Source organism: Haliotis asinina, chromosome 6 (genome assembly GCF_037392515.1).
Source record: "Haliotis asinina isolate JCU_RB_2024 chromosome 6, JCU_Hal_asi_v2, whole genome shotgun sequence".
Lineage (NCBI taxonomy): Eukaryota > Metazoa > Mollusca > Gastropoda > Lepetellida > Haliotidae > Haliotis > Haliotis asinina.
This window is the reverse complement of record NC_090285.1, coordinates 67,707,942-67,735,421: the sequence shown is the minus strand read 5'-3', so window position 1 is coordinate 67,735,421 and position 27,480 is coordinate 67,707,942. Positions and strand designations below refer to the sequence as shown.

Genomic DNA, 27,480 nt, shown 5'->3' with positions numbered 1-27,480 from the left:
AAAATCCGAAAATACTAGGGCTAACACTCGACCCTAAACTCACATGGAATGCCCATATTGACCGGTTACATCATGACTGTCTAAAGAGGCTGAACCTCATGAAGGTCATTTCATCAAAAGCTTGGGGGGCCGATTTTACCACCCTAAGAACATTCTATCTGACATATATCAGGAGTAAGATGTCATATGCCATGGAAATCTGGTCATCATGCTGCCCAACGAGAATGAAAAGACTTTCAACCTTACAAAATTGTGCTCTCCGTCTCATAGTTGGTGCTCTGAAAACCACGCCAGTTGGGTCACTTGAGATAGAAGCAAACATCCCTCCACTTCAGATCCATTCGGAATCAGTTATCCTGAACAGAAGGATTAAAAATCACTTCCTTCCAAAAGATTCTCCAGGGCATCTCAAGAAAAACAAAGCAAAGAACTCCTTCTATGCAAGATCCAGCAGGCTACTCAAGGAAAGAAACATCTATCTCCCTTCTAGGTCAGACCCCAACTTCTCTCCAACAGCAATCATGAATGATATACCACCATGGCAATGGAAACCTCCAACCATAGTAACATCAATTCCAGAACAAGCCAATAAGTCAGAAAACCCAGTCAAGTTGAAGATGCTAGCCTTGGAGTTAATCCAGACTAAATATTCAGAATACAGAAAGATCTACACTGACGGCTCCCTGGATCCAAACAATGGAAAAGCTGGGGCAGGCATATATCTCCAAGACGATGAGAGTAGTGTCATCATTCCACTCACCCCCTGCTCAATCCTCAGTGCAGAACTTACAGCAATAGAAAGAGCCTTGCTGGAAATTAAAGATCTTTCCAACTCCGGTCCTTACACCATCCTGACGGACTCTTTATCATCCCTGCACACTCTGTTGTCATACAAACCTACTGAGTACTACCATCAAACCAAAGCCATCAACAGTCTGCTACAAACCCTGAAAACTGTCATCTGCCTACAATGGATCCCAAGCCATGTAGGGATTATTGGGAACGAAAAGGCTGACGAACTTGCCAAGCAAGCATCTGAGTGTGGCCCTCTGCTAAAACCTATGTCATCTCTACCTAGTTTGAAATGCAGAGTGAAGGAAACCTCTAGTGATAAATGGTCAAATATCTGGCTCAATAACAGCAAAGGTCGAAAGTACTTTGAACTGCAGGAAAAACCCAACAGAATTTTCTACAAAAATATCAAAAGAACGGATCAAGTTACCATCTCTAGAATCCGACTGAACCACTTTCCCTGTCAGAGCTATCTAGCCAAATATCATCTGGCAACTGACCCCATTTGCACATTTTGTAATCAAGAAGAGGAAGATCTTGAGCACATCTTATTCAGATGCCCCGAATATGATGAAATCAGGTCAACAGCCAACAACAATCTTAAAGAAGCCCTTGAAAACAGAAATAATGAATGGGCTCAATTCATCAATATAATCAAGAGGAGAAACGAGAGGGTACATGCAAGGGCCACGACGCCAGAGGCATGCTCCACTACCTAACCTAATTACAAATTTTGGTTTTTCTATGGTGATTGATCGTCTTCACTCGATAGATCTACATTGCTGTCTAAACCTTTTGTTTAAATATTATGTGTGAATTTTTTAAAGTCATTGTGCGAAAATTCAATATTTTTATTGCTTCTGCCATGACAAATGCAAGCTTTCTACTAAACACTGTATTGAAGCAGTGAGTCAGCTGTCTACAAGGACGTCACGTGTTGCCATGTTGAATGCAAGCTTTCTACTAAACACTATTGATGCAGTGTGTCAGCTCTCTTCTATGAGATCACGTGATGCCATGGTGAACGCTAGCTGTCTACTAAACACTGTATTGATGCAGTGTGTCAACCATGACATGACATGATGCCAAACTCTGCTCAATAGCACTCAGTAGTTTCTTTAGTTACAAATGTTGACTTAAGAAAAAACTTCTTCAGCATGATATTTCTTTTTACATGCTTTATAAATGATTTGATTTGTTACTGTAAATTGTTGTTGGTTCAGTGCCCGTGTGAAGAATGTAAACTTTCACTTCCAAGCTGGACTCATTTCACATCTATTGGTTGAGATATAATTTCTTAATATGTTTGCATAATGTCCGATATGTTTACCTGTTTCATTTGCTCAGAGTCACATTTCAGTTCTATGCTTATTTCAACTGATATGTCAATAACGTGACATATGCTTGTGAGCAACACATTGCAGTTTTTCACACATTGGGTATACTTGAACTTGAATTAATCAATACTAGTGTAAACTGATGTGAGGATTTAATGTTTTGAGCAATAACACAGATGTGACGCCCTGTCAGCAGTAAGTATTTGGTGCAGTTGATCATTTACAGATCAGATATCGTCATGCCAGTCTGTTATAGTCTTTAACTGAAATGTGGTGCCTCACTTCGTAAATGCAGAGACAAAGAGTTTTAGTGAACTTGACATATTTTTTGTATGTTTTTAAAACATGTTTTGGAAAATGTTGACATGTTCTTTGGAACTGTTAAAAAGTTGTAAAATTGATGTGTGTAACTGTGGTACTTCTATAGATGTATTGTACATAAATGCATTTCACATCACTAAGTAAACTCAAGTGTAAAATTTCCATTTTCTACAGGATTTTTAAAAACATGATTCATATTGTATGTATCAGGGTTGGTTATAGACATTCACATAGAGGGTACATGATGTATCTTTCTGTGTACAGACTATTGCATATTTATGTCTTATGATTTTGTCCCAGACCTTTGATTAGTATGTGAAGCATCTTGCATTGGTTGGCTGGGGCAGAACAGAAGAGGGCCAAACAAAATACAAGAATTTCTTCAGAAAGTATCGGAGCATGTGTACAAGTGTAGATTGTGTGAAGAGTGTTGAATGTACAGTCCTTTTGCTGTAGATCGTGTGAAGAGTGTTGAATATACAGTCCCTTTGCTGTAGATTGTGTGAAGAGCGTTGAATGTACAGTCCTTTTGCTGTTGATTGTGTGAAGAGTGTTGAATGTACTGTCCTTTTGCTGTTGATTGTGCGTAGAGTGTTGAATGTACAGTTCTTTTGTTGTAGATTGTGTGAAGAGTGTTGAATGTACAGTCCTTTTGCTGTTGATTGTGTGAAGAGTGTTGAATGTACAGTCCTTTTGCTGTTGATTGTGTGTAGAGTGTTGAATGTACAGTTCTTTCGCTGTAGATTGTGTGAAGAGTGTTGAATGTACAGTCCTTTGCTGTAGATTGTGTGAAGAGTGTTGAATGTACAGTCCTTTTGCTGTCAATTGTATGAAGAGTGTTGAATATACAGTCCCTTTGCTGTAGATTGTGTGAAGAGCGTTGAATGTACAGTCCTTTTGCTGTTGATTGTGTGAAGAGTGTTGAATGTACAGTCCTTTTGCTGTAGATTATGTGTAAGAAATAACGCCCCTAAACAAACTTTTCTATTTTAAATTTGTTTCCAGGTTGTCAGGAATCTTAAATGAAATTAATCAGTATTTGCAAGTCTCACCTTTACTGTGTATGCTTATGAATGATCATTAAGTTGTTTCATGACTTTCACAGATTGCCATATGCTGCCATCTTTGGAGGTGTGTCAGCATTGACTAAAGAACACATGATAAAAGTCAACGGATTCTCCAATAAATACTTTGGCTGGGGCGGAGAAGATGATGATATGATGAAAAGGTATGTTGATCAGTGATCAGGTCAAGATAACAGCTTGTAGGGATAAAACATCTTTGATTACAGGCACCGAAGTTGAACATGAACTATGTTTCATCTTTTATGGGTCCCCCAAATTTTTACCCACAGGTTCAACAATCTCTGAGGAGACCTTACAAGACTTTCCATCTCACTGATGTTTACACAGGAAACACTATATTTCTATGGTCATATTCAGTCAGACACCAGGTGTTTGGAACTTACACTATTATGCTTGTATTAAGGTGATTAAGGCGATTAATGGGATCAGATGGTCAGACTTGCGGACTTGATTGAGACACGTCATCAGTTCCCAATTGCACAGATCAATGCTCATGCTATTGATTACTGGAATGTCTGGTCAAGACTGGATTGCATACAGACTGACGCCAAGTAGCTGGAATATTGCTGAATGTGGCGTAAAACTAAACCCACTCACTCACTCACCCACCCACCCACTCACTCCCCAGGCGTGTGGAACTGTGCTGATCTGCCCCTATACTGTTCTTGTCACGCAGGCCCTTCACAATAACTTGACTCTTCAGTACTAAACATGATGTGTGGTTTCTGGAACTCCAGCACAACCTTTGACATCCACTGACTGTGGGATGCAACACTGGAAGATGTTGGTGTTTATACAGTTAACTCCTTATTTTACAAATGCACTTCATGTCATACAGAGTTACGCCCCTTCTCTTTCACTCCATAGTTGGGTGTGCAGTGTGTTTCAAAAGCACTTGACAACTTGAACTATAGGGGGTCAGGGTTAAATTCAAGATTCAGTGCATACATTAATTTAAACAGGGGTAGTGATCTTGGGCTCCAGACAGTCCTGGTGAACACCACACTTGCATCAATGTTGTGACATGTCATACTTCAGATTCCATGTTTTCAATACAGTATGGATTCTAGTACTTGTATTTAGTTGAGTCCATAAATCACTGTGGCAGAGTTGATTAGATGGCTGAATTTGTGTGCTGATGATTAGGTGCCTGACTGATGTGGGTTCAAATCCCAAATGGAACTCAACCCAATAAAAGTACTAAATTCTGCACTTTACTGAGAAAGTTTGAGCCTACATATAACATGAGGCCTCATTGTTTGGCCTTGAAATACTGTTGCCTGCATGTTACTGGACGTTTATTGTCTCCTGTGGAGGAAGTGTTTTCCACGGTGTTAGTCTACAGTCTATCATGCTGAATCATCCACAATTATAAATCACTCACTTGAGCAAGGTTTCTCACAAGCTATCATGAATTCTGAGAATTACTGATTCTGAAGCTTCCAACCCCACATGCTAAACCTTTTGTCCCAAAAGGTGGTCATGCTTGAACTCAGTCAGTCATCATAGCTACTTCATCAACATTTTCCCTAATGGTGGCTGTTGAAAATCTTCCTGATCATAGAACATCTTTTGAGGCACATCTTTGTTCTTTGTTCCACCTCTTACCACTGTCAAGGGAAGGAGCTAAATCTTCCAAATTGTCAACATGGATAGAGCTTGTTCAGTCGATCACAGTGCAGTAGCAAATCTTTTTGGGACCACAGAAACATATAACAAATCTATAATGGCAGTGGGCAAGCCTAGTGGTTAAAGCATCAGCTCGTCATGCTGAAGACCTGGGTTCAGTTCTCCATGGGGGTGTTATTTGTGAAAAACATTCTTGTGTCCCTAACCATGATATTGCCTCATAAACAAAGTGTTTTATGCAATCTGTGAAAAGGTAGGAATTTCAAGGCTGTTTCCTAGCTCTTTCCATTTTAAACTGGATCTTTAAGAAAGCTGTCATCTAACTGGTTGAACTGCCAACAGTTATATTAGATTGACTGACCATACTGCTTTGTCATTAAGTTAGTACTAGTGTTTGTTAGTGAAAATTGGAATCTGTATGTATATACATTGTACCCTTTCTTTTACAGAATACAACTGAGTGGTTTAAAGTTAAGTCGAGCACCAATAGAATTAGCTCGATATAAGATGATAAAACATGGCAGGGACAAATCAAATGAAGTGAACAAACAAAGGTGAGTGCTGATGTTTGAGACAACTAGTAAATTGTTTCGTTTTTAATGGAAAATACTAGAAACTTGCAGTAACATGGAGGAGAGAGGTGAAGTGTGTTAATATGGTCAATTCTTGTCTATCCGACACTCAAGGATCCGACATTCACGTTAATCCAACCATAAATTAGGGAAACAATTAAAACAGTGATTATTACTCTTGTTAGTCCAACATTCTCGCAGTCTGACTCTGACATACCAAGCTAGCAAGTGATTATTGTAAATTCATTGTAAAATCATCCGGTAGTCCGACAATCAACACAGCTGGTCAGAAAATCTGGCCGTAAACAAACAATCACACATGGGTGGTAATTAACGTGTGCCTTACTGGCTGCTTGACACCGCTGTGGGTGAACATCACACTTGTTAATTACAAACACAAGATAGATAATTGAGACAATTTAATCAAGAAATAACAATAGAGCAAGCTGTATAAAATGCTTACAACTGACCTGAGTTTTCATCACAACAAGATGTCTGTCACGAGTACACCACCTGCTAGACGAGCCTGAGTAGAAATTATGCCATTGATCAAGAAAGAAATCTGCCTTTTGAAGAAAGACAAACCCCAGAACCCAAAACAACAAGTGATGACTTTTGCAGAACAGAAGTTTGATGTGAAGATTGGACGATCAACCGTATCTGACATCCTGAAGCAGTCTGCTAAGTGGTTGAGCGTCTCTACAACTGATTCCAATGCTTCAAGAGCTAGAAAACCCCAACAGGAGGACCTTGAAAAGGTGTTATTTTTGTGGTTTACTGATGTTAGGAGTAGGGCCATTCATATGAATGATGAACTGTTAAGAGAACAGGCTAAGATTCTAGGGGAGAAATTAGGAGTTACTGATTTTGCCTACAGTAGTGGATGGGTAACCAGAGTCAAGCAGCGACATGGAATTAAAATTCATGGTGAATCAGCTCAGCCCCACAGATTGCTGTAGATGCAGGAAGAAACAAGCAAATTTGACAAGCACATGCGCACACAGAGACGACAGGTGATACTACTGGTAGGCAACGCACCTTCCCATGCCCCTGTGGTTCTAACCAATGTCAAGCTTCATTTTAAGCCTTCCAATACGACATCCCACATTCAGCCCCTAGATGCCGGAATAATAAAGAACTTCTGTACAAGAGGCAACAGATGAAATTTCATCTTGACAATGCCAGCGCAGACATGCCTTTACCACTGAACATAAAACAAGCCCTGCTGTTCATTCGATCAGCATGGAGAGATGTGAAGCAGACGACAATCATAAACTGCTGCGCCATACAAAAGTCCTCCCACCCACTGACAGCCAGATCAACCCTGAAAATGAACCAATTGAAGATTTTCAATATCTACAAGAAACGCTTGACAAGCTCTACAGGGACGCACCTGTACCTGTCAGCGAATTTATGGAATTTGACGCAACCCTGCCATGTGAGGAAGCCTTGGCGGAAGATGAAAACATCAAGATTGTCTGACCTACGTGTACTGCAGATGAAGAATAAGCACTGAAGAAGACCAGACACCTGAGCCAGTGGTTCCCAAGCTATCTGAGGTCAAAACATCGTTGAACACATTGCAAACATTTCTGACACACCACTTTCATGTGTTTGATGTTAGTGGCCTTGACTTCCTTGACAGTTTGAAAACTAAATTGTGGAAGGCCTCCGAAAAATCTGAACAACAAAAAAACCATCAAAGACTTTTTTAAATTATAAATTATTGTTCACCAGTCATCCACATGCAGAAGCAATTGTATGAAAACAGTAGCACATTCAACATGTGGGTAATAATGGCTGCTGATGTGTGGAAACAAACGTGAGTTCTGTGCCAATGTGGTTATGACATTCATGTGCATGTAGGTATGAATCTGATTGATTATATGATTTTATATGTATGTTATATATCTATGAATGTTAATAAATGATAACAATGTATTGTAATTGTTATTATTTTTAATTTCTGTGAATACTTTTACATATGATAACTGGATGTAGTGTTTCGGATGTGCATGCAACAGAATGACGATCGTGACATTTAGTTAACATTGATATACTCATTATCTGAAACTCCTTAATCTGACATACTTCTCTGCACCCACACATGTCGGATAAACGAGAGCTGACTGTACACTTATTGGTAAATACAACAAGTCTAGACACGTGAAGATCCGGGCAGAAGAGGTATTCAGAAACTCATGCTTGCCACAAGAGGCTACTATGCTTGTTGTAAGAAGTGCCTAACAGGATCAGATGGTTAGACTTGCTGACTTGGTTGACACGTCATCAGTTCCCAATTGCGCAGATCGCTGCTCATGCTGTTGATCACTGGATTGTTTTATTATCAATAGACTCACTCACTCACTCACTCTTAAAATGTTTAATTTTGACCTGGATAAACCAAGTGTTGAGACTTACCCTCCCTGGTTAGAAATTTGTAACATTTGTGCATATTGGTTTGTCAGGGCACTATGAATTCTGCCCCAGCATAGATAGATCATCAGCCTACTCAAGTTGACATCTCCATCTCCTCGTCAAGTTGACAACCTGTGATATTACTGGGACATTGTCTCCTGTAGAGTATATCCACAGCACCCCATGTCTGTTTCCCAGAGTGTTTTGTCAGTGTGTCAGATGTTGGGGGTAGGGTGGGGTGGGGTGGGGTGGGAGTGCCTGCTCACAATGCCTGTGAGCGATACACTGTGATTGATGGTAGGACACAACACGTGATTGTCTTGTCTCTATCTCGTTGCAGGTTTAATCTTTTATATGCTGCATCAAAGAGGGTGCAAAAGGATGGACTTAATTCGCTCAAGTATGAATTATTGAAAAAAGAATACAAGCCATTGTATACGTGGGTATATGTTCAGGTCAACCAGCAGGAAATAATGAAGGTGAGGTGACAATGGGGATTCATTTTCATTGGCTGAACAAAGGTTTTAGATAACAGCATCCATCCCTGGCGCTGATATGGAATGCAGTATTTCAGTGGTTATTGCTGATATGGCATGCTATATTTCACTGAATGCTGCCGATATCGTATGCAGTATTTAAGTGGTTATTGCTGATATGGCATGCAATATTTCACTGAATGCTGCTGATATCGTATGCAGTATTTCAGTGGTTATTGCTGATATGGCATGCAATTTTTCACTGAATGCTGCCGATATCGTATGCAGTATTTCAGTGAATATTTCTGATATTGCATGCAGTATTTCAGTTAATATTGCTGGTGAGATGCATTGTTTCAGTGCATTATTACTGATATGACATGTAGTGTTTGAGTGCAATGTAACTGATATCATACAATGGGTAGTGTTCTCGGCAGGAAGAAGCCAATTTTCGGTATCCGTTGGAGTCATATACGGATACCGATGCAAATTAGAGAGGCCATATGCAAATGTTAGGGACTACTTTCACACTGTAAACAAATGTGGTGTCACGCCCATCTATCGGCAATCATGTCCAGATTGACGGCCGTGGTTACAGTACTGTGAGTGCCCTGATGAGAGAGAATTGTCTCATAATGATAGATGGGACTGATTACGACTCCACCAGCACCGAAACGCAGATGTCTTGTAAACCTTGACTCGGACAGCAGCCAGGAAAATAGTGAATGAACTGTTTGACACTTTGTCAGCTGACAAGTGTGCTTGCAAAATGCCTCGCGAACATTATAATTATTGTCCAAATATTTAACTGAAATTTTCCAAAATTCCACACGTTTTTTGTCATTTTTCAAACTAATTAATATTTGTTCACAACAATATGCTCATAACATAAAAGCTGATTGGGAAGTACATGACGTAACGCAGTCAAATGAGTGATCAGTAGAAAACTGTGTCACCGAGCTTGTGACGTCACACATTACTAGGAGCATATTTGTGACATCATAGATATGCAGGCACATCTCAGGAAGTTTAGTTTCGTGATCTGTGGCAAATGAAATCACATTTTTTTTAATTTTTAAGTAAGAATGACATTGTATGATAAATAGGTTATCACACTCATGTGTTTGGGATGGTTAATATCCTGCATTAGGAATAACACAATGTATTTAACTTGCCAATGCACACTAAATATGATGTTTATTCCCAATGCAGGATATTAACCATCCCAAAACACACTTGCGTGATAACCTATATTGACATGTGTTTTTTGTGTTTTGGTGCAATATTACTGATACATGACATGCAGTGTTTGAATGCAATATTGCTGATATGGCAATGCAATATTTGAGTGCATGCAGTGTTTGAGTGCAATATTGCTGATATGGCATGCAGTGCCAGATTAATCCAGTGGTGTAGGTTACCCCAATAATGTCTCTCAGTTGGTTATCACCATACATGTGCTCAAGAGTCTTACCCCAGACCTGTTTCGATTCAGGCTGACAAAACCGATGATAGAATTGATCTTCAGTAACCCATGTTTGTCATAAGAGGGCACTAACAGGATCCGGATGGTCCAACTGGTTGACTTGGTTGACACTAGTCATGGTATCCTAATTGTATATCGATGCTCATGCTGTTTATCTCTGGGTTGTATGATTCAGACTCAGTTATTTACAGACCACTGCCATATAGCAGGAATATTGCTGATTGTGGTGTTAAACAACAAACCAACCAACCAAATCTTGCTGTCCAAGTAAATAGTGTCACATACAGTGATCTACCTTAAAGACAGCGCAAAGTTGACTAAATCCTAATATACATACTCGTTCCTTGTTTGACATGACATAATAAGTACTGCACAAAGTGGGCTTAAACTGACTCAACAAACACATCAGGATATCAAGTTGTATGTTTCTTAATAATTTTTTTCTTTTTCCAGAGCTAACTATAGTGTGTTGCCAGCTGACATCTTCAGATGGTAGACACACTTTCTAAAGTTTTCCTACATGAAGATCAAATCTGTGAGAGGACATCCAATGATCCCTGCTGAAAGACAGTGTATCATGAGTGTTGTGTCTGTATGGAAGGGGTGTCGGGTTTTCTAAAACTGTGGTCTGGATCTAATCAGTGTTTCTGTGTTTTGCTGGAGCATCAACCAGTATGGCTGACTTGTCAGATGAAGGTGGTGTGAGTGAAAATACTGTGAAGAGGTCACCATTCCTTGGCAGAAGTATCTTCAGCTGCTACAGAAAACTTGAAGCCCCTCATAGTCAGGGATGCAGTCATCAGGACAGGATTTGGCCTCCCCTTACACTTACAACTGACAATCACCAGAATGTGTACAAAGTCCAAAACCTGAACTGTTGTGAAGATAGGTTCATTACTACTTGCTTTGGTCCCTCTGTGTTGAGCAGCTGACACTCACCTGGAACATGTTCAGTGTCCTTTAACTTTTTTAACTATTGTTAGCTCAAGATTAGAGTCACCTAAACACGTTCCACAACCTCAAGCTGTAAGTAATTGAAGATCTCAGGTCAAGTACATAAATGAGGAAGTCCTTTTATCTCTCAGCCATGTACAGTGGATCTACCCAGCAAACTCCTCCAAATGAGGTATCAGTATTCAAACAGTTGTAACACAAACACATGTAAGCACAAGCAGATTATTGATTTAAGTTTTAGGTGTCAGTGTTAAGAATGTAACCAAACCACTCCACCTCCTGCTCCCCCTCCCCCAGCCAGCCACCCCCACCCCCTCCCTCACATCCATAGCAGCACACTTCCCAACATCAACAGTCACACTCACACCCACTTGTACAGCCACATCCCATCAACAGTCACACCTACACCCACACAACATGACATCCACACCAACTTCTACACACACACACCCAATCAACACCACATCCTCATCCATGCCTACACAGACCCAGGAGCACCTCCAGCTTCATTGTTCTGACAGTGTGACGCAACTACCCAAATGTCAGCCAAATATCAGAAGGAATACAAAATGTTATGAATGTCTTGTGTGGAAGAATCAGTTGGATGAGCATGGGAGTTTTATGCTGCAGTCAAGAATTGGTTGGATGAGCTTGGGAGTTTTATGCTGCAGTCAAGAATCAGTTGGATGAGCATGGGAGTTTTATGCTGCAGTCAAGAATCAGTTGGATGCTTCAGTCAAGAATCAGTTGGATGAGCATGGGAGTTTTATGCTGCAGTCAAGAATCAGTTGGCATAGTGTGATGGAATCTCAGCATGTGAGAAACATAATAACATATCAATAGATTCATGTGTGTAATGTATGGCATGACTTGTATCATATGTGTAATATTTGACTTTGACATCACCTTCCTTTGTAATATGTGTCTCCTGTAATATACAACATGAACTGTGACATGTCACTTGGATATCACTTTGCTTTTTATTATCAGTGTATTATTAAACAGGGATTGTAATCATTTGTGTGTGACAAGTGATTAACACTGGACATGAAGTTGCATGGTCCCAAGGGAGTGGAGATTGATAAGACATTGTGCCATTGAGACTGACATCCAGTGATCGAGTGTGAAAAATTCCAGCACCTTGAGCATGCTTGTGTGGATATGTGTGGTATGTAAATAACCTATGTTAATTGTAAAGATACATGTGTGTTGTAGAACCGTCAATACATGTGAACCGTCATAAAACCATTCTGTGCTGGCAGTAAGCAATCTGAACATGAGGTTTGGTTGTAAATACAGATAACAATATTTTACGAAGTGATGTGGACTTTTACTTTCAGTTTTACAGCCGACGAAATATGAAGTACTTGCCATAATCTTACAAATGACACCATGTCTTTTGTCTCCAAGAAATCCAGAGTGAATCTGCAGTTGTGTGTGAATGGACCCTCTAGATATGATTCCGTCTTTTGTTCTCTTTAACTCTATGTGTCTGTTTGACCAACTTTTACTTCATATATACATTTTCTTGACTCACCCCTGGTAACTGATCATAGTAATACAGAAATAGCACATGCTTTGGTTTGTTCCATCTTAAAGCACCAGAGAACTAGAATGTCACTGAAACCAATGCACCCAGAACTTTTGGAATGAGCTATTTCAAGGTTATGATGGCTCACATGTATGAAATTGACATGGGTTGGTTGATGTTTCCCATCAAAACAGTGTAAATTATTAAAATTTCCACACATTTTTTCAATGTTTAGTGCACTGAGTTGAAGTCATGGTTGGTGTCATGTGAGAAAAGGAATTGTGACCATGAATATATAATGAAAGGCTGATGAAACATAATATTGGAAATTACATTTAATTATGGAGTATTTGAACCATTTGTGAAAAATACAGTGGAAATCAGGTTTGAGGAAAACGTGGATCGTTTGCCCAGTAAAGCATTGTTTAAGATTGAAGATAGAAATGTTTTTGTTTGTGTAAACAGAGGAGTTTGCACAAACACAACACTGAAATCGACATTCATGTGCATCATCATCACTTTTGAATGGCAGTTGTTCACTTGTTTTCTGAACAAAGCAGCGATGTCTGGGTTAGCAAGAGATAAATGACAGCAAGCCTTTAGACATCTACACAATCTCCAGCGACGTTTCTTTTACCTTTCTGTATATACACATGTATAATCACTGCTAATTGTTGTATGTTTCAATCACTTCTTCTCAATGGCATTCTTAATGCCGGTGTTTATCCAAGTTCTTCATAGATTTTAGATGATAATTCTGAGAAAATATACATCATGTTATGCCATTTATATATTGTGCAATGCAATGAACCGTATATATATATGTGTATATATATATATGTACATAGATATATATAGATTTATGAGGGTTAGGTTCAGAACTCAAAGGGAGGATAGGAACCAAGCTCTGATTCAGTTGAAGGAAAATAGTACACTATACAGTCGTGCCCCATTTATCCGAACCTCAGATATCTGGAAAACTTGCCTTCTGAACGAAAATTCCTTAAAATGAATTCACAACGTTTTAGAATTACTCACCTATCCGGAAATCTGGTTTCCGTAACCGTACGGTCATTTTCACGTACAAAACACTAAATTATGTACATTTTTTGTCTCGTACATCCGGATGGCTGAGCACCCGTATGATTACACACACGAATACTGAGGCCTCGCGTGCTGTAACATGAAAGAAGTTGGCAGTCTTTGAAGCGTGAGAAGATTAACTACCTCTGAGTAGCAAGGTGACACTGAGTTAATTCTTAGGCGCGTCAATTTGTGGGTCACTATGACTGTAATTAATTAATCCGGATGATCAAGCAAGCCTGGACAGCTGTGAGCGAAAAGGCAATTGCTAACTGCTTTCGTCATGTGGATATTATCCAATCAAATGATTTATGTATGCACTGATATTTGTTTATGTGTAATCAATAAAGATTATGTCTGATGCCTACTATGTTCGTTTCTTTGTACGTGTCTTTGTTCATTTCTTTGTACATATGGCCTGTGATTCAGATATCCGAAAAATCACTTAACCAGACAATTTCAATTAAAACACAAGTGTTCGGGTAAACAGGGCGTGACTGTATAATGATATGCAGACAAGTTTAAGGGGAGCTATTTATGTGAATAGTCCTAGATGACGTAAGTCAGGATATGTGATAGGCTTACTGGTTTTTCACATCTTCCAACAGGAATATGCTTTGGTCTGTTGCCTTATCCCAGGAGGTTCTCAGTAGTGATTGTCATGAAGGTTGCTCCAGAAAAGCCATGGTTGTGCCCCCAAAATGCAGATCACTTGCTAAAACGAAAGAAATGGTGATTCTTCAACTTCAAGCAAAGGCAGAAATAAGAAACAAGCAGAACCTCTTGCCAGTGTAAACAGAAACTGAATGGTCTCGTTGTTTCTTTGAGTATTTTTTTGTGGGATTCTTTCAGTTTTATAGTATTAGGATCATGTAGTCAGACTCACATTTTTATGTTGACACATGTCAGTTTATCCCAACTGCCAAACAGGTGTAGACTGGTGTAGACTGGTGTAGACTTGATAGTGTAAAGGCTGATACCATATGATGGAATGCTGCAACAACAACTGAACATTAAAACATGCAGTTTCAGTTTGGTGTCTGGCTTTTAAGGAACCTTTCGAAAATTTCAAAAATATTTTCTTCAATTTTGCAATACATTTGTCTTCCCAATGTCTCTTTTTGGATGCATTTGTATTTAAAGGGTCATATATCTGGCACTGAAATCCTAATTCACATCAGTCATTATTTGGTGCTGGGCTCGTTTAAACCCATATATGGCAAACTTAAAAAATCTAAATATTTTCTGGGGTTTTTCCCACTGCCTGATTCCGTATTTAAGTATTTACATTTTGCAAATATTTCATTTTGCACTTTCAATATATGTAACTGAAGAATATTTCTTTAATGGATAGACATCCATCTTGGTGCTGTAGAGTTACAATCTTGAAGAAAAATAACAAGAGGAGAATACAAATACTTGTGTCATATAAAAAAGACCAAACTTATTCCTTGAAGTTTGAAGGATACCCCAGCCCTTAATATTTTATATAATAGTTGCTGACTGGATAGTACCTCTGTATAAATGTTGTCAACACTGGTCAAACACCAACGTGTTCTCACCAGCAAACCCTTTGAACAATGCATCAGTACCTAAACACTTTCAAACAACACCAACAACATACCATCCTCATTTTCTTGGAAAGAAATGTCCCTTGAACAAATAATTTAATGGGATAAAATCTATATATAGAATATAGCATTTTATCTAACATTGAACTCTTAAAATGTGTCATTGTGGTCCTGCTGCTCAGTGTTGTTGGTGTCCTATGCACTATTCATGGTGTGCTGTTTATAGCATACTGTGCACAGTTCATGGTGTGCTGTTTATAGCATACTGTGTGCAGTTCATGGTGTGCTGTTTATAGCATACTGTGCGCAGTTCATGGTGTGCTGTTTATAGTATGCAGTGTTGTTAATGTATGCTGGTCATGGTTAACTATTTATGGTGTGCTGCTGACAGTATGCTGTCCGCAGTGTGTTGTTCGTAATATCCTGTTCATGGCTGTCCACAGTGTGGTGTTCATAGTATGCTGGTCATGGTTAACTATTTACAGTGTGCTGCTGACAGTATGCTGTCCACAGTGTGCTGTTCATAGTATGTTGTTATGTGGGCTGTGTACAATGTGCTGTTCACTGTGAGCTGTTCATGGTGTCCTGTCCAGAATATTAACTTCATGGTATGCTGTTCTTGTACCTTGCACTAGTGCTCATGATGTGCTTATGTGTTCATGGTTTGATCATGGTGTGCTCTAATCATTATATCAAAAATCCTGAGCTATTTTAGGGATATATATGTAACTGAATCACTGGTTGATCACAAGGAGTAAACAAATTTCAGGTTGTTGCAATTTATGAATAAAACAAACTCAGGATTTTTGCTTGCATATAAAAAAAGTTCTGATCAATTTGAAGGAATAGTTGAAATCATCTTGGCTGGTTATCATGTATTGCAAAACTGACATTGGTGACCAAGACTTGATTTGGAGCAAGTGATACTGATTTACACATGATAAATTATTTCTTGAAACATGGACCTGAGAAGTCAGTTTCATTTAAATCATTCTAATAGGATACTTTTGAATCAACATCTGATGGGAGTTGAGTCACATGACATGCCACGTCAGCCAGTTAGACTACTCATTATTAGTGTAGTATTCAGGCCAACATGTATCACCTTGATAACTGAAACAACCAGTTATTGTATGTTTCTAAGACCCATAGTAAATATAACCCAACTATATAGAAGTTCAATCACAACAATTTGGGTCACCAATAGCGCATCCTATATGTGATATAAGGTGCGGAAGAAATACATCCTACCTATTTAAGAAAGCTTAAAAGCCTAAATAACCTCTGCAATCATTATGCTGAAATATGTGCTTTTGTCCCTCTCCATAGTGTGGTGTTAGGATCCCTATCAAAACTACCTGTACATAATGTTGGAGGTGAGGAAACAAAGTTTCTAAATGATAATAGTAAACTTGGAATCAAACGTCACTAGACATGTTGACTCACAAGTTCAGTTTAGTTCCTGTTTTGCAAGACATTGTTTTATATAGAGAGATAAAAATTGTCACTGCATCCGTATTGTCAACTAAACCAGACATTGCAGTCAGCTGTCTACTCACTTTGCTTCAGCTGGTCACTCAGATAAATACAGTCTGATACTATGACTTCAAGGACATTCAAATCCATGACTAGAAGAATTTATCTTATATAATTGTTTAATCAAGGATAATATGTGTTGCTATTGTGTTGCTATACAGCATTTTGTGATAATCGTGAACAGTTGGGTACATTGCTGGTTACATTTTATGTTTGAGACGGTTTGACTTGTCTTACATTGTACTTCCAAGGTTATTTCCTTGCTGGCTTCATAAACAGTTGACTAATGCATTAGTGTATGCAGGTGGTATATGTTTTATTTAACCAGAAGTACACCTAGGTCAACATGCACATATGTAAATAAGTTACCCAAGCGTTATTTAAACTGACTAGATAAAATATATTTATGTGTACATAATACCTGTGTTAATCCACATGTATGTGTCTAGAACACAGTATGCCACTGAGTCTATATAAACAAGCTTTACAGTTACTGGTTCAACTGAACTTTGACCAAAGCATGCATTTGTATTCTGTATAGACAACTAAAACTAAACAGCAAAAGAAATGCAATTTTCAAAAAAATGAAGTCCTGTAAAAGTAAGTGTTAATGTTTATGTCTTCTATGTAACTTGGGAATGTCATGTTTCTTTTGCTGTTCAGTATATTTTCCTTCAAAGGAGTAAACTTCATGCCAAAATTGTCCAAGCATTGGTAACTACTCTGGTATGTATCTGTTTATACCAGAGCCAAGGCATCTGTCAATCACGTAGCATATGTTGTCACATTGCTTTGCAATATATCCATGTGCAATGAAAGATAATGATATAGCCCCTGATTTATGATGGAGTGAGTGAGTTTATATTTAGCATCGCATCATCTATATTTAAGCCATATCATGACGAGAAATGATGATTTATGATGGAAATAGATTTGCATTTACAGTAACTTGGAATAAAATCATTTATGGCAGATGTACTTGCCGTTAGCCTTGGTGATAATATCATATAATTAGCGGCTTTATTCACCAACTGTTAACATTTTCTGTTATTGACTATGTTGTGATATTTGAAGTCAGATATAATTCATCTTTTTATCCAATGTATTCTGGTTCAAGATTTTTGATGAGATAACCAATTTCCTAGATTTATTACAGTAATATTTGAATGAAAAGAAGTGTTGTACATGAATTCACAATAGAAGTGTTTGTGAAGATTATGGCGACAAACCACATTATACTCTAGGAGGTGACATGGATAGTTTCTAATTTTATAGTTTGACGTCCACGTAGAACAGCTTAGAAAGGTATACAATCGTACAGACAGGACATGTATTTTTGGCACTTCCATGTTTTATCACTGATTGGAGGAACAGGTATTGTTTTTGTGAGATCCCATGACACACTGTTTAAAGTATATCCAATAAGTCCAATGAACAGTCTTCTTTTCCTTTTGTACCATGAAATTATCATTTTCATCCTTTTTCTGAAAGAAATGAAACTAAGTCCCAGTTTCTCATCATCAAAATGTAGCCTATGATCGGTGCCTTTGTCAGTATGTTTGTGTCATCTACATTCCAGACATGCTGTTAGAGTATCAAGATGTATCCGAAGAATCATGAAGGAGACTGGGAACACAATATCTGTGGTTTTATCCCCACCTAATACTTCTTTCAGTATACATGTCAGTTGGGAGGAGGGCTATCCGGGTGGTTAATGTGTCCTCCTCATGTCAAAAACCTAGGTTTGCTTCCTCAAATCGCACAGTTTGACAAGCCTATTTCTGAGTTTCTTGGCTCTGATACTGCTGGAATATTATTGGATGTATGGTAAAACGATACTCGCTCTCTCCTTTTGCTTCTCTGAAGTAGTGATATAACCATTATTTTTACATGTTTCACAGACAAGTCTATTCTTACAGTGTCAGATTGATATACAGACGTTACATATGTAATCTTCCTTCACATTGCCTTTCGTTTTCTTCAGCTTTAATATTGTAGGATGTTGTCCAAGAAACGATGTTCTGATCTTGTCAGTGCATATAACATATCAACATGTGATGAAATGTTCAGAAGTAACTATGAATGTTGGTTACAAATGATTAATATAAACATGTACAGTGGAAGCTGTCTAAACCGTCACTCATTGGGACTTAAGAAATAATCTGGTTTATACAATGTGCTGGATTGTAAAGCTGATGATTAATGTACAAGCCACGAATGGGCCTGAGATTTTGTGCCAGTGTTGACAACTTGCCAGATTAGACAGATGCCAGTTTGGACAGCTTCTACTGTAATAGTCCATAGCATCAGTATCAGTTGTGCTCCATGTCAAGTAGATGCATATTAGGCAATATAAGAGAGCTTGTATGTCAGTATTGGTAGCGATGCTCACTGTCACTTTCAGCCAATATCCAATGAGGTTAAAAAACCTGTTTGGAGAGTCCATATGTAGCTGCAGCATGGGTTGGTTGTTATTACATTGTCACTAGTTTGATTAATCTATGAGCACTATTGCTGTATTTTCATGTTCCATCAGTTTTAACTGAGGACTCGTCATGATATGGCTGAGATATTACCGATGTGACGTTAAATATCAACTCACTCACTTTAACTGAGGTGTCATGTGAGCATCATGAATGAACGTGGACAACACGGGAAAGGAAACTTGAAAGTGAACCAGCAAGGTGATGAGTGAACCCTTCATCCGCAAGGTTATGCTATGTAATAAAATAATAGGCCACATTAACGTGAATAAACTGTTCATGATCTAACAGGTTTTCTGGACCATCAGAATGTTAACGTAGACTAAATGGATTCAGATGTTGTAAGTCTCCGATTTGTGCCTGATTATAACTGGCTTGTGCAGAGGTTAAAAGGGCCGTGTCGGATAGTGTTCTGCATGACAACATAATCCGATGCTATCAACATACATGTTGTAGGTTTATGTGAAAACCCTACAGATTTTGTCCCTCATTAAATACATTGATAGTTCCATCTCCTAGTAGTGTTTGTTGTTGGAGAGAAAATATTCCTGTGATTAATAATGTTGTACATATTATGTCTTTGATTTTTCTAAAATAAAATTATTCTGCTCTCTCATGTCTTTGTGGGTTTTGAATGGGAAACCTGTTTGTCTTAGGCATTTTCTGTGTGGGGTCGTTTCCATTTGCCTTACAGGGATCCACGGGGACTATAGGTCACGATTATATAGATAAGGACATTGTCACATAACTCAACAACTTCTTTGAGTGGCATATTTAGAAGCTGGTGAGTCAGGTAAGGATAAACGTTATTCATGTGTTTTGCGATTTGCTTGTGAAGATACGAGAATCTGCATCAAAACGTCGCATCTCCCAAACAAACAAGTTGTTTGTCCTTAAAGTTGGTCCTTATCTGATTCGAGGTTAGACCAGACAGTCCAGTGATCAACAGCTTGAGCATCGAGCTGTACAGTTGGGAACCGACACTTACCAAGTCAGCGATCCTGACCACACTGTCCCATTAGTCGCCTCTTTTGACAAGCAAAGTCGCCTTTTATGGCAGAGGACAGAATCTTTCTTGATATGGTGTAGCTTGGTGTCTTCCAGTGTTTACAGCTAATCAAAAGTTATTGCATCTGAACAGTGGTAAAATCCTTTTTAAGCGATATGTAAGTGATGCATTCAGATAGTGTTCAACAGTCAGTAGGGATTATATTGTTTATAAGAATAAGTGTCTGATAAGTTATCAACATTTACACTCAAGGTTTGTTATAGATTGTCAAATAGTCTCGGCTTGAACATTGATCAGAAAATATTTTTGTCTCCAACACCTTGAGGAATATACGATGTCTAAATCCAAATCTGAATGAAATATTTATTTTAAAAAATTAGAAGCATAAGAGGTACGTGTCATATCATTAATGACATCGAGAATTCTGTGGCACTGGTAGGGGAATATCCCAGGGCCCATTTGTATCGGCCTACACCATTGCTTAACAGCTCTTGTTATATAATGCTTGCCACAAAAGGCGACCATGCTTGTCGTTAGAGGCGACTAACGTAATCGGGTGGTCAGGCTCGCTGACTTGGTTGACACATGTCATCGGTTCCCAATTGTGCAGATCGATGCTCATGTTGTTGATCGCTGGATTGTCTGATCCAGACTCGATTATTTACAGACCGCTGCCATATAGCTGGAATAGTGCTGAGTGCGGCGTAAAACTAAACTCACTCTTTCACTCACACTTGTCATATATGTAAGCTGCAGTGGAGCTCTACCACATTCACCAAGCACCATTACATTTCATGTATTCTTTGACACTTTCATGAGAGATTCGCACATGCACATATGAACATAGCATCAGGAACATTGATAAAACGTTCATACGTAAGTACGAGTCAGTACTAGTTTCATATAAAGGCCAGTTGGTCTTTTAACAATTCCATCTTAACGATTTAGGAGTATCAGATTGATTCACGGTTTTAGTGTTGCAGGGAAATGATCTCTTCCACAGCGGTCATCGTGGACTGACCAATCAAACTCAATACGACAAATAAAGAGCTAAATACCCTGTAGCAGTATGTAAATACATATTTGAACCATCATTGTAAATGCATAAATAATTATTCACAATGAGATCCCCAGAATTTTGCCTTTAGCGTTTGTTGTCACACCACCCCTGAGTGTATTGTGCCCGTTTAAATCACCCAGGATAATACATGGTTTAGGCAATTCCTGAATTTAGGAAGAGTTGATGAAGACGGAGTGTACAAACGGCACTGAGTAACTGCAAGGTGGAACGTAAGTCGTATGGCAGCGGCCATCAGATTTGTTTTAAGTTAACGGGTCATTCCTAACAAGGATTGACGATCCTCCAGTGGCCCTTTCTTTCGGAAGAGAAAAATAGTGATATGCATAATATTGACACAATTAAAAAATTCTGCCTGCTTTAGATATGTCGCATGTAAGCAGAATGCTGACGGTTTAAAATCTTGGACTAACATATGCAAATCATTCGCATTTGCAAGCCCACTGTTCAAGAGGTGAAAAAGTTATCGACCCCTCATTTTTCTTGAAGGTAGTAAGCTATGGGTCTGAAAATGGCTGTTTTCAGACACATCCATGTCCTCTGGTGATCCAGACTTACTGAACAGTTGTACCAGGTTATTGGCCCCTTTTCGGGGCTCTGCCACTGAGATTCTTTTTGCAGGTTCAGTTCTAGATTTTGATTTGTGGTATTGAGGTAAGGATAATTCCTTGCCACAGGACGGCTGAGGCTGAATGAATGTTTCTCTTGTAGGAAGGGTTTGTGAGTCACAATCATGTTCAGGAGGTCTCACTTAAAGTGCAGCTTATAGTAGGCGCAGACGTCTTTGTCCACGTGTAATCGGTTTGGCAAATACTTGTCGCAAGCGATTCTTATCTCTTACCACCCTAGCATAGTCCACCATATCGATGGCCAGCGGCCGGATTACGGGGAACGTCTGGCAACTGTAACATCTCAGGGGATTAGGGCTTCAAGCATCTACACTTCAGTTACAGCAGCCTGCTTGACTGACGAGCTGGAAGACCAACTGGAAATAGGTAGGTAAGTATTTGTTTTGAAGGTTTCGTTGTCTCTCTTCATTGTAAACTTTTTACGCCAGCGACACTGTGATTTTAATTCTGCAACGATTTCAGTTTCAGCCATGTCGAACCAGAACAATGTCTTTATTGCCTCTCGCACATTCCCTTCATGCTGTTTAATGTCCTGTGAGAAGAAACTTGGACAGGAACATTTACTGAGGATTTAGTGTAAAGGACAGCCTGCAACTGAATGAATTTCCTGCAGCCAATCAAAAAGGAGACTTATGGTAACTTCACTTCTTTAACATTTCCAGTTACACCTTAAAAACCTTTGCAATAATAAAAGGATTCAGCTTTAGAGGATTTCCGGATCCATCTGTGGGTGACTAATCTTAATCAATGATCAGAACTCATTTTTGGTTTTGAAGTATCTTCGTTCTCAAAGAGAGTGAATCATCTGGTTCATCCTCAGTACACTTTGAACATATTATCCAAGTATGGAAAGTTCACAAATGGTCAACTAAGATACATTGCCGATACTATAAGTGGTCAATGTTACCATAAAAAATAAAATAACAAAAAAGACCGTACAGCCAGAGTTACCACTCCTGATGGTATTCTAGCATCGCCCCTTCCACAATACAATCACCCTTCAGATGAGAGCAAGATAGCAGCCCAAGAGGTCGTGCAACAGACGAATGCCAGGGTCAAAGCTGACTTGCAGTACTGTACCTTCTTTGTTACAGACTATACCTTAATCTACCCTCGTCAACTACTTGGCCATGGCATAGTGGACATAGACTCTAAACCAGTAGATGTTAGTTGGGAATATGACGTGTCTCCTAACAGACATAGTTTGGAACTGCGTTGAAAAAACTCGGATGAAGCGACTTGAGATGAAACAACCCAGAACCCATGTATTGTATGTACACAACCCCAGTCCTTTTGTTACTGTTACTGTTGTTCCTATCATCTAACAATAAGTGTAGAATATTAGAACTTGGGATAAAGCTATGATATAGTCAATGACAGTAATTCTGGCCCCAGTGTACATGCGTTAACCACATTATCAACCATGTGCCCCTAGGATGCCGCACCCAACACTGGTGGGAGGGATGGTATCACTCAATGAAGAACATATGGAAATGATGAATAGCTTTTCGAATATGTACGTTGGGTGGGCCAGTGAAGATGTCGCTATGAGAATTAGGTAGGAACAAATATTACCGAGTAGTGTGTTTGTTCGTTGTACTGATTTTACTGTAAAACCTAACGGCAACATCACTGCATATATCGGCTACAATCGGTTTATCGTCCGCAACTGCCCGTCGATCACGCCATGAAATGCGGCAAATGCATTCGTCACCAATCGACAATTTTCACCTTTAAAGTCTCTTTAAAAACTCTTTAGTACAAAATATTTGCAATGATTACAAGGACCAGTATGTTCTATTATGACAAACTAATGACGATATACAGCAATAGCAATGGCAGTATTGAGTATAATGGCACAATATATACAACACTCCACTACCCAATGCACAAATCTAATTCCCGCTACTTGCAATTGTCTTGTTTTCAGAGGTAAAGTGGTTCGCAATGCCAGAACCAGGACGATGACGGACAGTCTGAATTCACTCAACTACGAGCTACTGAAGAAAGAATATAGATCATTGTATACTCATATTTACCCGTGGATACCTGAAAAGGATCTGTCGGTATAACTTTCTTTGAAAAGTGCAAACTTGGCGAAACCTGCATGTGTTATTGTTGTTGTTGTAGGTGAGAGTGAGTTTACTTTTACTTTGCTTTTAGCAGTATTCCAACAATGTTACGGCGGGAGACACCGGAAGTGGGTTTCACGCAATGGGGAATCGAACGAACACTTTAACCACTAGGCTACCCCTCATCCAAGCATGTGTTCAGGTACAATAATATACCCATATGATTAAATATGAGAATAATACATTCAGGTATATTTGAAAATACGACAACAATACTTGTTATTGCTGTGTACCGTCATTACTTTCCGATAATAGAATATATTGGTCCTTGTAACCATTGCAAATATTTTGTACTCAAAAGTATACACAATGTCGAAATATAATAATAAAATGCTGTATTTCAAATCCTTCTTGTACCATTTATACCCATCCAGAATGTAGAATAATACAGCTGAGAGGTAATGGAACTGTATATTTTCTACGCAAAAAGGTTCAGACCTGCATTAATTGTTCTGCTCTTCCATGCGTTTAACAGTGATTATGCCAGAGCGCTACCTTTCTAGAATGTTATAAAATATAGATATCTATTAAGCATGTCAACGCGTAGACACCGGGGACCTTGCTCAGAATTAAGACAGACAATACGTTGACCAAGACAAAGAAATAAGTTGAATTCAGTCATCCTTTGTTGGTTGTACAGTACATGATAAACACGTAAACAAGACATCACAGAGCTGAGCTGCCGGCTCTGACACAGATGAGGAGACCGGAGTTCCAGCTTAACCCCAGGTCGTGTCTACGAGTGGCATTATCCTCATCGCTTTCGTCCCTACATGCAGTCGGAATACCGCACTGGTCACAGTGTAGATAGGAACATATATACTTGGGTTTCTTATGTGGGTGAGTATATATTAGTTTTTTTTGCGGGAAATATTAGATTCTATAGACGCGTAGAGCTGCAGTGTTGTTGTTACGGCGGAAAGCAATATTCATTCACTCACTTCGGATGGGAGCGTCACAAGCGCGGTAGGACCATGTCGCAAGAGCCCGCTTGCCTTGTAACTTGCGAAACAGAAATTGAATGAAGCGCTCGTAAATATGACCCCATACACATTAACGTTTTGGACTTGAATGTACTTTACTGCAGTGGGGCACCTGGTGATATTATTTTGTAATTTGTCAGTTACATTAAGACGGTTATTTTCCAATAAGGAAAGACAGTAAAAATAAGTCGGTCTTAGTATTGTTGTTTGTAATGGAACATTTATTACATTTATGACATTTGTTCGTGATAACACTATGGTTGAGTGGGTACGACAATATGACAATATCCAAATAATAATATTTATCCTAGGATCAATTTCAGTATAAACATTACCTACCTGGCAGGTGTATATGTTGATAATTAAACAAGACTATTTCATCAGTTACTAGGTATAAAGTGAACTGAGATGTATAAACCAAAGTATCTGATGTACACTTGGAGTATTCTATTTCTTTCTTTTTCTTTCTTTCTTTCTTTTATTTCAGTGTTCGCATTTACGCTGATTTCGGCAAACAATTAAATTACACATGCCCTTGGTGAACAGGAACCGTGTTCCACGTGTCTTTCTGTGACCACATAATAAGAAAGGCTTTACAGCTTCTATTTATATCATAAGTACTTAAGTGAGGCCAAAGGTGATACAGGTCGAACAGAGAGTGTGGCATTTCTTAGACGTTTGTAGCGCGGGGAAAGCGTGTGAGATATGTGGTACATGTTTAGAGTGCGGGTTCGCGTGTCAGGCATGTCTTAGATCTTAGACGTTTATAGCGCGGGGCCACGTGTGAGATTTGTGGTACATGTTTAGAGTGCGGGTTCGCGTGTCAGGCATGTCTTAGATCTTAGACGTTTATAGCGCGGGGCCACGTGTGAGATATGTGGTACATGTTTAGAGTGCGGGTTCGCGTGTCAGACATGTCTTAGATCTTAGACGTTTATAGCGCGGGGCCACGTGTGAGATATGTGGTACATGTTTAGAGTGCGGGTTCGCGTGTCAGACATGTCTTAGATCTTAGACGTTTATAGCGCGGGGCCACGTGTGAGACATTGGTTAGATGTTTAGAGAGTCCACATGGGGCCGCTGGTGACGCGTTTCTTAGATATTTAGAGAGAATGGCCACGTATGAGGCATGTCTTAGATGTCTATAGAGTGGGGCCATGGGTGAGGCATGTCAGATGTTTGTAGAATGAGGCCACATGTGATGGGGATCTTGGACGTTTAGAGATTTAAACAGCAAGTGATGCGGGTCTTAGTCATTTAGAGATTGAAGCTGAAGGTGATGCATGTCTCAGACGTTTATATAATGAGGCCAAACTTGATGCGGGCGTTAGATGTTTAGAGATTGAATAAAAGTGGTGCGTGGTCTAAATGTTTAGAGAATGAGGAAAAGGGTGATTCGGGTCTTAGACGTTTAAAGAATGCATCGAAAGGCAAAGGTGAAGCGGGCCTTAAATGTTTAGAGAATGAGGCTACTGGTAATAAATGTCTAAGACGTTTAGGCCAAAGGTGGTGCGTGCCCTAGAGGTTTATAAATTGAGGCCAAAGGTGATGCATGTCTTACACGTTTAGAGATTGAGGCCAATGGTGATGCGGGTCTTAAATGTTTAGAGATTGAACAAAAGGTGATGCATGACTTCGATGTTTAGAGAGTGGAGTCACAGAAGATGTATGTCAGACTTTAAGACCAAAGGTGATGCATGTCCTAGACATTTAGAGCAAAGGTGATGCATGTCCTAGACATTTAGACCAAATGTGATGCATGTCCTAGACATTTGGGCCAAAAGTGATGCATGTCCTAGACATTTAGAGCAAAGGTGATGCATGTCCTAGACATTTAGACCAAATGTGATGGATGTCCTAGACATTTAGAGCAAAGGTGATGCATGTCCTAGACATTTAGAGCAAAGGTGATGCATGTCCTAGACATTTGGACCAAAGGTGATGCATGTCCTAGACATTTGGACCAAAGGTGATGTATGTCTTAGATATTTGGACCAAAGGTGATGCATGTCCTAGACATTTAGACCAAAGGTGATGCATGTCCTAGACATTTAGAGCAAAGGTGATGCATGTCCTAGACATTTAGACCAAAGGTGATGCATGTCCTAGACATTTAGACCAAAGGTGATGCATGTCCTAGACATTTGAACCAAAGGTGATGCATGTCCTAGACATTTAGAGCAAAGGTGATGCATGTCCTAGACATTTAGACCAAAGGTGATGCATGTCCTAGACATTTAGACCAAAGGTGATGCATGTCCTAGACATTTGAACCAAAGGTGATGCATGTCCTAGACATTTAGACCAAAGGTGATGCATGTCCTAGACATTTAGAGCAAAGGTGATGCATGTCCTAGACATTTGGACCAAAGGTG

At 39.2% G+C, this 27,480-nt stretch overlaps 2 protein-coding genes across 2 annotated transcripts in view; both read left to right on the top strand.

Moving 5' to 3' along the window:
- LOC137286346 (beta-1,4-N-acetylgalactosaminyltransferase bre-4-like) overlaps window positions 1-11,610 on the top strand; it is a 31,555-nt gene extending 19,945 nt beyond the window's left edge. Inside the window, exons 5-8 of the mRNA XM_067818152.1 lie at window positions 3,556-3,678; window positions 5,614-5,718; window positions 8,495-8,633; window positions 10,570-11,610. Coding sequence (XP_067674253.1) covers window positions 3,556-3,678; window positions 5,614-5,718; window positions 8,495-8,633; window positions 10,570-10,575 — 373 coding nt within the window. The 3' untranslated portion in view covers window positions 10,576-11,610. The remainder of the gene's footprint in view (window positions 1-3,555; window positions 3,679-5,613; window positions 5,719-8,494; window positions 8,634-10,569) is intronic.
- Window positions 176-1,511, top strand: LOC137286692 (uncharacterized). The gene has a single exon (XM_067818670.1). The coding sequence runs from the start codon at window positions 180-182 to the stop codon at window positions 1,509-1,511; it is 1,332 nt and encodes a 443-aa protein (XP_067674771.1). The 5' UTR covers window positions 176-179.
- Window positions 11,611-27,480: the final 15,870 nt, after the last annotated feature.

Bases quoted from the DNA above. Each gene is read 5' to 3' on its own strand.
- LOC137286692 (XM_067818670.1), top strand. From the start codon at position 180: ATGTCATATGCCATGGAAATCTGGTCATCATGCTGCCCAACGAGAATG.